Consider the following 12,816-nt stretch of genomic DNA (forward strand, 5'->3'; position numbering starts at 1 on the left):
AGGATATATATGAAATGTTTGCATAATGATGATAATATGCAATGTCTGCCCAAGGTCTATGACGTATATGTAAAAATAGGCAGACAATACCTGAAGCGTATCCTTTATTTGTTGATATATCTTGAAGATACCACATGTTTGTGCATATGTTTATAATGTATGCATTTGGCAAAAACGGCTAAGATATATATTAAAGTTTGTCAAAATTTGTATATGTCTGCCTATTGCTTATTCTAGAGGACGGTCTGCCTAATATGAAAAGCAGATAAATATCCATATATAATGTTTTCAGAGAACAAAAAGACTGCAATAATATGAGGATAAGTGTTTCAGTAAAGCTGGCATAGACAAAAATGGCCTCAAGTTAAAGTATATTTCAGACTTCAAAGGTAAAGCAATGTTTTTTTTTAAGTTATTTCTTTTCTGATATTTCATCAGATGAACATTTCATTACATTAAAAGAGGTCAACACGTCTTTGATATGGGGCAAAGAAAAACTTTAGTTTTTTTCAGACATAATTTTTTTACAAATTTTTTTACTCTGTCAAAAAATGTTATTGTAATTATTGTAATAATGGGCAAACATATAGGAAATTCCATCTTATATTTTTTTATTTGTCTAATAAGTCATTGTATTTTCTCTTAGGTTGTCATGTCTGCTTATATGCTTTAAAAGTGATGGACACATTGCTTTTTCATTTATGTATAATTGTTAATCCTCAACTTACTTGCTTTCTGAATAGCTATATGAAAATGAATAGCAACGTGCTTAATTTTTTATTTGAGATAAATAATCATACTAACATGACAATTACATTTCGAATATCTTGAAATACAACAAAAATCTAAAATAAATAAAAGTCATTAAAAGATAATGAAAAGAATCATACAACAACATGAACAAGAATAGCGTCTCACCGGAATATATAATGTGTTGTATTGTGTGACTTCGGAAATGATACGTCTGAAAAAAAACCTTATACTTTCCTTACTTACCACCACAAATCCCAGTGTGTCCAACCCATTGATTTCATTTTTTAGTATGTTAATAATTTATTTTTACTACAACATTTGAGGCGTTTTTGTTTTGTAACATGGAAATACAACACTGTGAGGTCACTGATTAAATGACCTTGTCATAATTAACAATTTGTATGTAACGTAATTAAAATGCAAAAACTCAAAACATTTTTATGTCCCCGGGGGGAATTTCGGTGAAACTTTACAGGATTATTTGTCGGCATGCCTAGTTATGCATAGTATCTTGGATTTTTGCCAAATATATGTGAAACCCACAAAGATAAATTCAATAACGCATTTACGGTAACTTTATATCAAGGCTTCTATTTTGGGCGTTAATTACTTTTCAGCGACAGCATTTGTTTCCGTTTTTGATTTTGGATTTAGAATTGAATCAAAATTGTAATAGTTGTAACTATTTATTAAACCATTCATCCGCTGCATTTAGGCTATAAAGATTATGTAAATGGGGTGTAACACAGAGCCATCGGTGATTGATCGGTAGTTTTTGTAGCCAAATTATTGATTGAACCGAAGACACCCATATCACCTATTGGTCACCTGTTTTCCACCTATCAGCTGCTATTGGGGAAAGATAAGTTTTATCGGTGAAAAAATACCGATTGGGATTTTTAAACATGTTTAAAATTCTCGATCGGTGACAAATAATCTACAGCAACCTATATCATGAGATATGCAAGCTCTTAATCACCCATATCGCCGATCGGACAAAGATAACCAAATATGAATGACCGGCCATATCTAACAGAAAGTGTTTAACAACTAATGACTAGCTATCAAACACCGATTAATCAGTGCTTTCTGTCACCGATGGCCTTTTACACAGAAAACCAGAAATAAAATCACGCATGACAACCGGTCATAACAGCGAGTAAATTTAACATTAAATGACCGATTGGGGATCGACCGTCTGTGTAACTGGAGTGTTACCGTTGCATTGTTTCTTTTGTAAAAGTGGACGGGTGCAGCAAGTTTATTTACATTTATTTTGATAAACCATGTAGGTGAGTTAATATTTCTCAAATAATTATTGTTAAATATATGCATTATTCACACTGATAATAATTAAAGACGCCCTTTTAAAATAAGTAAGGCGGGGTTTTCTCGAAAATGCATCAATTTGAAATTACCTTTAGTATTGAACGGATAAAGTATCATTGCCAGACGAGCAAACGAGCGTAGATTATTTTTATAATTAATGATAATCAAATTAATTTGAAAATAAAATACTATTACATACGAGAAAATCACTTTTTTATATAGTCGCATTGTATCATTGATATGTTTCCTAATAAATGCATGTTTTTGTTGTTATTGTTTTATACACTATATTAAAACTCATATATTACAAATTGTCGACTGCATATTACAAATTGTGTTGAGTGCATTAGTGTATGTGTAAGATATATTCCCATTCAGAAGTAAGTTATATACAGCAAACCGACGTTCAAGATATTTGCCTATATCTGTGCTGTTAAATTTACAGTTTATCCAAAATAATATACAATGCAGTTGTTCACACAAATTTTACGCAAACGTACGTTGATTTTGCCCTTATGACATATATTTCTATCCAGACTGAACATATATTCATTTTACGTGCTTTCATTTTGGAATACTTTGTCGGGAAGGTGCAATCATAGTATGACTCATCTAGGTAATTGACGATTTATTTGGTTTATCTGATTTAATAATTATAATTAATTTACTTTGTTCTTTCATTGTTGTTTTACATTTTTAAAGTATGCTCTTATGATGACAAAATAAAAACCGAAATAGCAGATGCTTTTTAATTTATTTTTTTGTATATTATTTTAACTTTGTTTTTAATTAATTAATTAATCAATTAATCAATTAATCAATTAATTAATTAATTAATTAATTTATTTATTTATTTATTTATTTATGTATTTATTTTTTATCTATCTTTTTATGAATGTTTATCTATGTATTTTTTAATTATTTTGGTAAGCAATGATTTGCTTCGTCTAATATTTACTAAACGTTGAAATTTAAAGTTTCAATTAAATAGTAGCTCACATGAAATGTAATTTATGTGTCATAAGGGCAACACACAATTAGTTGGTAACAAGGTTTGTAACAGTTGTGAATTGACCTCAGCCTCAGCTTTCGCCCGTTAACTTTCTTTTTCATTAACTAATTATGCATACTTTAGCATTATCTATAAGGGTTCTGTCTCTCAAATTCCTTACGTTTTTCCTTGTGAAAAGTTTATCTTATGAATATTTGAAAACGAAAAAATGATAAATTTAACATTTTTGAATTTTATATCTCATTTAAAGTGTGCACGTAAATTGGAAAGTTTACCTTTAAGCTTTTGCATATTTCTGCCAACCATACATTAATTGCGAAACCTATCTGTCTAACAAGTTTTTATAGTTAATTGATATATAATTATCAGTCTATCTATAAAATGTTGTTTATGTTTACTTTATAATCATATACTTTTGAATTATACACACAAACATCAGTTCATTTATATGTTTCGGACATATCTCTTGCGTTTCTTATTATTATTTTACACATTATTGTTTATTTATAGCAGTTTTCGTTTACAAGTTATATATCATGTACTTATAGTTCACGTGTCTAAAGTATTCGCAATATCTACTTACTGTTAACTGCAGATTAATCTAAATCTAAATTTCATACTAACTAGCTAACGGGAAAAATTATGTAGATAGTCAGATAAGCATTATCTTGTATAAAAAAAACAAGTTTTCATAACTTGTGTTTTGCATTTATCAATTACCGTACGCAGGTGACCATTTCTTGGAGATAAAAATGAGTTGTCTCTGGCATGAAGTTATAAAATAACTTTTTGTCATTAATGTATTATAGATGCAAGAATTCAGCAGTCTTTTAAGCTTTATGATTTGTTAGTGCAAAATCTTGAGTTAACTTACAGGAGGTTTTTGCACTTAAGTTCGATATACCATGAACATACATCACAATTATTTGGTACAAAATGTATTGTAACGGTATCAAAGTATTTTGTATTAATCAACGTTCAGAAATTTACAATTTTGTATGTTTGTTTTTATTCCTTAGTCCTTGAATGTCAACATAATCCAAATGATATAACAAATCAGTTTCAGTATTCAACATATTTTTTATATTTTTCACACAATTCAATCAATATAAAGAGATTTAATTTATATAATTAACTATGAAAATGAAACATAAAACAAATATTTTACACTGTTATTCTTATTCTTATTGAAAATGCTTATATGAGTTTATCTTGTGCGTCACAGAAAGCATCATTTCTATATGCAAGGTTGCTATTGGAACATCCATAGCGGATGAGCAGGCTTGAAGGGTCCTCTTTGGTACGGAACTTTATATTACAGGTGTGTGATGTTTTTAATGAAACTCCAAACAAATGTTCAATTTTATGAAAAGCCGTTTCGCACCAGGTCTCTAGGATGAGGGTCAATGTCACACTTATAGGTTATTGAAAAAGGTTTGTCAAGAGCAAAACTTCTCTATGCATAGAGGGATCTCAATATAGCTTGCACAAGTATTAATGATTGTTAGGCAGAATACCGCACACAAAAGTCAGGTCTGGTTTCTGTGACAAAATCAACGTCAATCTTAGAGGTCCAATTTCAGATAAAAAATGTAGATGTGTATAAGGACCATTTCGTCATCATTTATTGATGCATTGTAATACATACATATCAAGACACTTTTCCTTCTCAATATCCATTACGAATGAAAGAATGTTAATTGCATTTTTAGAGCTTTTTTACAATAAGACTTTTACGTGCATTATGGGATTTAAATATGGCACACAATTTTTGATGTAGTCCCCAATGCTCTGTAATATATCTTCATCATTGCATGTGTGTACACATACCCGTATTAAAAGCGTGTGTTGAAACATTAAGCCTGTGCTTAATAGTTTGTGCTGAGATATATTGTTCTATTAAGACGACGAAAGAAATATAACTAGCAGGTTAAACATACGTAAATTGCTGGTGTACTTAATAATCTACCGTATTTTTAATCCATTCACCAATTGTGATATTATAACAGCTAACAAAACAAGCTTCCTTCTATTTCAGAAAATAATCGACGATGGTGAATTTATATAAATGGATGGTTATAGGAACGCTGTTGATGGGTATTGTAGTTTTGCTTACTACTTCGTATTACATGCAAACAAGAAAGCGAGGCAGAATGTATGTAAAAGCAGTTAATTCTGATAATAAACTGGTTGATGTACAAGAAAGTAAAAGCTGTTCGGATTGTTCAGCCAAAAATAAAACACAAATTTCAATACTATTCATAAACAAACCTCGCCACATGAATATACTGGAAGGAAACCAATACTTGAAAAGCAGCTGTTATTTTAAAAACTGCATTTTGACTGATTTTGTTAAAAATATATCTGAGATGTCGGCAATAGTGTTCAATGCCCAAGACAATCTTCCCTTTAAAGGTGAATATTTGAAACAAATACGCAAAGAATCTCAAATATGGATAATTTATAGAGCAGAACCTATTGCAGCCGTAAGGACAAGATGGTTCAGAGAAAAAGAATGGAAAAATACGATGAACTGGACGATGGGATATCGCCTTGACTCCGATATATTTCTTCCTCACCAATTATTAGTTACAAGAAAAACACAGATAAAACGCGATTACGTTTCTGTATATAATCGTAAAACTAAAATGGCTGCTTGGATTGTGAGTCATTGCCATGCAGATAGTCTGAGAGATGAATATGTCCGAGCTCTAATAAAAGAGGGCATCGAGGTTGATATATACGGAAAGTGTTCTAAAAACAGAACGAGAGTAAGAGGGAGAACTCTCTATGAAAGAATTGACAAATATTATAAATTTTACTTATCATTTGAAAATAACTTTTGTTTAGATTATGTTTCAGAGAAATTTTTTAATTACATTTCTTTAGACACGATTTTGATTGTCCGCGGTGGATTAAACTATTCGAAACACTTTGATAAGAATGCATTTATTGATGCTTCATCTTTTTCCTCTGTCAAATCATTGGCAAATTATATGCTTAGCGTAAGTAATGACGTAAAGTTATTTACAAAGTTTTTACAAGCAAAAGACAAATATATTGTTAATGGTACTCCAGGATATAGCCGAGCAGTATCAACATGCAGGCTTTGTGAGCATATGAACAATAAAGACAAATATATCCGCACATATAAAGACATTGCTGATTATCTTGAAAACGGGACATGTTTTAATCCAAAATATATTGTCTGAAAATGAAAGATATTTGACATATATATTTTTATTGATTTATTTATTTATTTTTATTATTTCATTATAATTATTATTATTATTATTATTATTTTTATTATTATTATTATTATTATTATTATTATTATTATTATTATTATTATTATTATTAAGAAACATAAAATGTCAATAAATTAAGAAAAAATAGAATTTTTTTTTTTTTGGAATTGGTTAAGCTTGTATTATTACTACTTTAAATCATCGATGTAAAAATAATTACGGCCAACTTTTAACCGTATAAAATGTCTTTACCTTCAACGAACATATCGTTTGTTCTGTACTGTACATATCCGTTAACCCTTGCTAAACTTACCAGATTATTACTGGACACGATAAAATTGTCCACAGATTTACATTTTAATATACCTTCTGATGCTTTTCCAAGGTATAACGGCTATTGACGCTGGGAACACATTTGGATACATGGAAGTGTACTGAGTTCCGTATATCGTTAATATATACAAGTAAAACACGGGAAACATGAAACACGGAGATGTACGGTACTGTATATTAATTAAGTCTGTATATAACTTATATACCATTATCTGGACACTCGTTATATACGGGAACTTTGTTGCACGAAAACCATATTTTACTACCATATTGGTATTTTTATAGCAATCCATTATATTACTAAAATATGAAAACCATTATCCTTTCAAACTCGGATTTTGTGAATAGAAACGTAGAATAGTAAGATTCATTTATGACATAACATTGTGTAACAATGACCCATTATCGCATTAATCACAACCATTACTGATTAAAGACGGATTTAGATCACGGAATCTAGCAGGGATCCTTAAAAAAAGTAAGAGTTACTCCCCTTACCGGATGTGACGTAAATGGAATTTTGCATGCACAGCCTCCATATAAAAACACATGTTTAAGATTCATGCTTGCTACAGTATAAGTTGCCAGTAAAAGTGTATGCACATTGGTCAAAATTCAAAATTAATATTTAATGTTCTTTTTCTTTTATGTTATGGCAAGAAGCTATTACTTGATTAAAATCTTAATGTTTTATATATAAGACGCTTACACAAACTTAAATTACTGGTTATAAGATTTTTTAGTTTTCGATGTGGTGTTTTGTCATTTAAAAAAAACTACAGTACAGTGTTTATTCACGGACTTTCATTGATCATTAAAGTATGTGGTTTATGTGACAAAGGTTAAAATAATATTGCCTGTCTTTTTAAATGATTCTCTTATCTTTCAAGCTTTAGAACGGTACCAAATGCATTCCGAAGGATCTGTTGTAGCTTTTAAAGAGAAATTGATTCTTGATTGATTAAAACAAATACCATAATTTATGAATTGTATAAATAAATGTTCCTGAATTATGTGACAATGACTTGCATAACTTTAGTTTCGCAACGGACTAAAAATAGAAAAAAATGAAATAACAAATATTGACTTACAATTCTAGAAGTAAAACATAATTACCGTTTTAATTTAAAATGCAAGGTGTAAATGTGTATGTCGCAATAAATTGCAAATTTATTAGGATATATAAATTTAATCGAGATAAATTTTGCAGACGTGCTCTATAATAATACGTATTTTAATTGATATTGTCACCAAACTTACTTTATACAAAAAATGTATCAGCGCCGCGGGGCTGTAGAATAATAAATCAACAGGGTGCATATGTTGTATATATAAGCGGCACTGAGCCATAATATCATAAATCATTAGGGTGCTTATGTAACAGCTATACCATGACATCAGAATACGTTACTATAGAATGCTAGTTGTTTTAATTATGATCCGAATTAGGATAAGGACTTTATTTGTCATGTCTTACGGATTTGATACCAAAGAATGACTACCAAAAACAACTGGTATTAATATAGTTGTCACAATTATATAATTATACTCAAATTATTAACAAACTTTCCGTGTACGCTGTTCACTCTTTACTTGTACATTTAATGGAACAATATTTTCTTACATACCATATTTAATAAGCAGAATTTGAATAACTTGAAAATGTTATGTTAAAAATGTCAATTGTTTAACCTTCATGTAATATGCAGAGAGATGAGTGATTTCATGACGTTGCCTCTTTTGCCGACAAAAATAGTATACATTCAAAAAAATGTTACATACATAAATTTAAAATATTGTTTTTCTTTGTTTCATTATGTAGTGAATATTGCTTTAATTGAAATACTATTCATTCAACATTCATTATAGTATCTTGTAATATATAAATAAGACGCCGTTTTTGCAAAAAGTACGGAAAAATGCTTACATTTTGGAAATTCGTAAGTATGGATTTACCGCTTGTTACCCTTGTTTAAGGTATGCGCGCTACTGAATATTTTTTAATAAAAAATTGTTTGATTTTAGAACACAAAAATTATCTTTTGAATTCAGAATTTTCATCAAATAATAATTATTTTTTATTAAGAAAAATAACTTTTTAAAGAAGCTGTATAATACATATTTTCCCCAAATTTTGATAATGTATTATTTTAGACATTGCATAACTATGGCTAAGTGCTTCGCTTCACGAACGTAATCAAGACATATCATGTGCTTTCAAAACAACCAATGAGTAAAAGCGTGGGTTTGATACCAATCGACCAATAAAAAATAGCGCTTGCAAAATGACAAGAGGAGGGTACGACTGAAATAGGGATGAAAGGCTTAAAATTTGCAAAATGAAGGTAGATAAAAGGGTTTACTGTTATTATATCAATATTCGATCAATTATATAGCTGCATTTTGTAGAGAACATATCATTTCAGGTTTAATTAGAAAACCTTTATCTTTTTAAATGTCTGTTTCGGCGTCCAATATGGCCGCCAGGTAAGTTTTAATTATGTGATTATCAAAAAAGTTTTTATTTACATGATATCTGTAAATTTATATAACAACTCTCAGACTATCTGCATGGCAATGACTCACAATCCAATGAGCTGGATCTCTGTAAATTATACATTTTGACAATTTGTAAATATATCAACAAATAGAAAAAACGGTCTGCAAAAAACGAAAAAAAAAAACAAACAAACAATATAAATGGAAAATATTCAAGACACTGAAACATCGAAGTTAACAAGGCATAACACTAGCAATGGATATTTCACTATAGATGAATCAGTAAAGTTTAACGTTGTTGAAGGCTTAGATTTGTCGATTGATTGAACTATTTTCACGGGGGAAAGACTATTACACGAAAGATGAAACTGTTAAATAAATTGTCAGAATTCTTATGATAACTGTCACTGAGTTATACTGAAAACATATGTATATACTTCAAAAATACTCGCCGAAATAGTATTTTTCATCTTAAGAAAACAACGAGTTTTAGGTGCTAAACTTGATTTTTTCTGGTCCTTCGGGATCACTGATGCCAGCACTATTAATGTTGAGAATTGAGTACGGCTCAAGCCTGTGCTAGGGGGCGTGAGGGATGTTGCACGTATTCATTATTCTTCAATTACAGACTCAATCAAACCGAGTCTGCAATTCTCTCGTAATTTTGTTGTGATTAATGCTTCCGAGGGATGATTTTGTTTCCAGATTTTTATTAATTAAGCTTGCATTATAAATTGTATTATGTGTCACAAACTAATTCATAGTCCATTTTCCGTTAATTGTTGCTTAAAATCTGGTAGTTGTGACAAATTATTTGTCAATTAGCTAGAATTGACTTGTTTATTTCTGGTCTTCATCCATGCCAAACAAAATTACCTAATTATAATGCAAAATTGCAAAAATTACGCCCCGGCTTACAAATTTATAGCCGATTTTCTTAAATGTCTTTGAGATCTTAAGATAATCTTTGCTACTGTCAGTGTGTTTCTTGCGCTAAATCACGGCACGTTTTACCTTTTTTGTGATTAAATAAGGTTATAAATCATAATGAAATGTAGTACGCTCATCTTTTGCACACCCATGCAGATATAATGTTGGTCTTGATTGTTTTTAAAGGATAAACAGGTGATATGCTATCAAATGAATTTTCATCACCATGCTCAACATCATCATGCCTTAAACCGCAACACAAAAATATTTCAAAACATGCATATTATTTTCAGTAACACATGGTTCAAGCAACTACCATTCTTAGGCAGACAATATTTATTTGTGCTCACCTTACCTAAAGTCTAAGTAATTTGTATCACTTTTAACATAATGAAGAAGTATATAACCCGGATAATATCCGCACCTATGTCTCCAAAATGCACGATTGTTCGAACAAATTTGCACAAAAATGACAAAGTACATGTTATTTTCTTCGAACATCTAAATAAGTATTTAAAAGCAAATTATGCTCACTCAATTTGAAGGAAAGCAATTCCAAACAAATGACATCAAATTATGAGTTCAACTTGACTTTGATAAGCAAAACTCTTCTGCACTATGGAGAGACCTGTAAGTCACAAGATGCCTGAGTGAATAAAACAAAGAAAGAAAATTACCGATAACCGAAATGAATCATAAGATGACTCACATCTATTTTCAAATACTTACTTTCCATGTTCATAACTTTGTCATAAAATTGTCTGGGTTTATTTGGCCAAAGTTGATATTTTTAGAAATGTATATACGAAGAATTCCTGAAAATAACCCACCACATTAGATTTATATAAGTGCATACTTCTTCAGATTTTCTGAACACTATATATATATATATATATGTGTATTTCATTTCGCTACTGCATACCGATTGATAGTTGCTTTTAAAGAAATAGTACTTAATGAAATTTATAGCTTGAAATATATTTTTTTATAAATAGCAAAATGAGAAAATGAAAAAAGATAGATTTTATAAGAAAAAATATATTAAAAATAAACTTGGAAAACTCTACAAAAACAAAGCCATTGGCCTTTCTCAATCTTTATAATTTAGTGAGCATTCATGCTTGATCTATATCCACAAAAATATCCAAATATTGGAATGTACTATTGTATCATTTAATATAATCTACAATAAGACGCATACAAATCTGTAACAAGATTGTCCTTTTTAATTTATTTTAACCCATAGAATATGAAGCTATATAAGCCAAATATCTTTCATAATTGTTAAAAATAAATATGAAATATAATATGAAAATTGACGGAGTTTTGGCAAAACTTATATTTATTTTTTGGGGATTTTTTTCGCCATTTTGTTTAGAAAATCTGATAAATAAAAACAATTTTCTTTTGAATTTTGTTTTGAAAATATCTGGAATGATAAAAACTAAGAAAATGCATCCGAACACAAATGATTTATTCAGTGATTAACGTTGTACAGACATTACAATATTATTATCGTGACGTCACAATGTAGCGCCAAACAGCGCGTACAAAACAGTCAAAACAGACCGCTTATTAAACACCACACTCGTCTATAAATAATCAACATGTTATTGCGCACGCTGTATAATTGCAGCAAGGGGTCAATAACAAATTTACATTTATTCTGAAAATGTTGTTCATTCGTTTTTTTTTTTTCCTGCAATACGGTATTTTTTTACGAAACATACTAGTCCCGGCTCATGAAAATATGAGGCATACTATAATAACGATATCCTGTTATTATTCGTTAAAGATGCAATAAACACTAAAAATACACGTGATATTTTTTTATTTACATTATGTCAAAGAGTTTTTTTATTACATTTAAAGTCACTTATTTATGTATAATTATTGTGGACGTTATTTATCATCTTTGAAAAATGACAAAAAAAACAGGAAACAAAAGCAAAAAAAACAAAGTTTTGAGAATGGTTCTGTATTCAAATCAAATACGCTTCATTTACTTTAGGCTGCAGTTAAATGCGTAACACTTTTATACAAAAGACAACAAAGTTAAGCATATTATATAATATCAGTTATAAACAAGTTCATTTCGATACAGCCAAAAATAATTTTCCGAACTAATATACGACAGGTTAATGTGATCAACCTGTTTCGAGTAATGATAATAAACAAATAAATAAATGATAAAATTAATAAACAAATAAATGACTTTATGAATGAATGAATGAATAAATGAATGAATGAATGAATGAATAAATGAATGAATGAATGAATGAATGAATGAATGAATGAATGAATGAATGAATGATGAATGATGAATGAATGAATGAATTAAGTAATTCATTAATTATGTCTGTATAACTGGATGTAAAATGGTCGACAGTTGGTAAAGTTTAACAATTATTTCATTTACCCTTGGTGTCAACAAAAATGTATATTTGATTAGGAATGTTAGAATCAAATATCCGTTTTTGTTTTGTCTGAACATTTGCAAGATCGATTTAACTCGCAATTCAGGACAGAAAACTCTTTGTTTCCATCCGATATTTCTTTGTAATTGAGTAGTTTACGATTTTCCAGACAGATATTAACATAATAAATTTAAATTTGTACATGTACTGAGTTTACAACGTTTACATCGGCGTTTTTATTGGACAAATTAAACTTTAAATTTTACCTATGATTAAAGTCTTTTAGTGTTTATGA

At 29.4% G+C, this 12,816-nt stretch overlaps 1 protein-coding gene across 1 annotated transcript; it reads left to right on the forward strand.

Annotated features, from left to right (window-relative positions):
* The first annotated feature begins 965 nt into the window (after positions 1 to 965).
* On the forward strand, positions 966 to 6,454 carry LOC132752463 (alpha-(1,3)-fucosyltransferase C-like). Its single transcript, XM_060742789.1, has 2 exons — positions 966 to 2,698; positions 5,133 to 6,454. Exon 2 carries the CDS (start codon positions 5,146 to 5,148, stop codon positions 6,304 to 6,306), a length of 1,161 nt encoding a protein of 386 aa, XP_060598772.1. The 5' UTR covers positions 966 to 2,698; positions 5,133 to 5,145; the 3' UTR covers positions 6,307 to 6,454.
* The last annotated feature ends 6,362 nt before the right edge of the window (positions 6,455 to 12,816 follow it).

This window comes from Ruditapes philippinarum, unplaced genomic scaffold (genome assembly GCF_026571515.1).
Source record: "Ruditapes philippinarum isolate M1 unplaced genomic scaffold, ASM2657151v2 ctg9223_1_1_1_1, whole genome shotgun sequence".
NCBI classification, from domain to species: domain Eukaryota; kingdom Metazoa; phylum Mollusca; class Bivalvia; order Venerida; family Veneridae; genus Ruditapes; species Ruditapes philippinarum.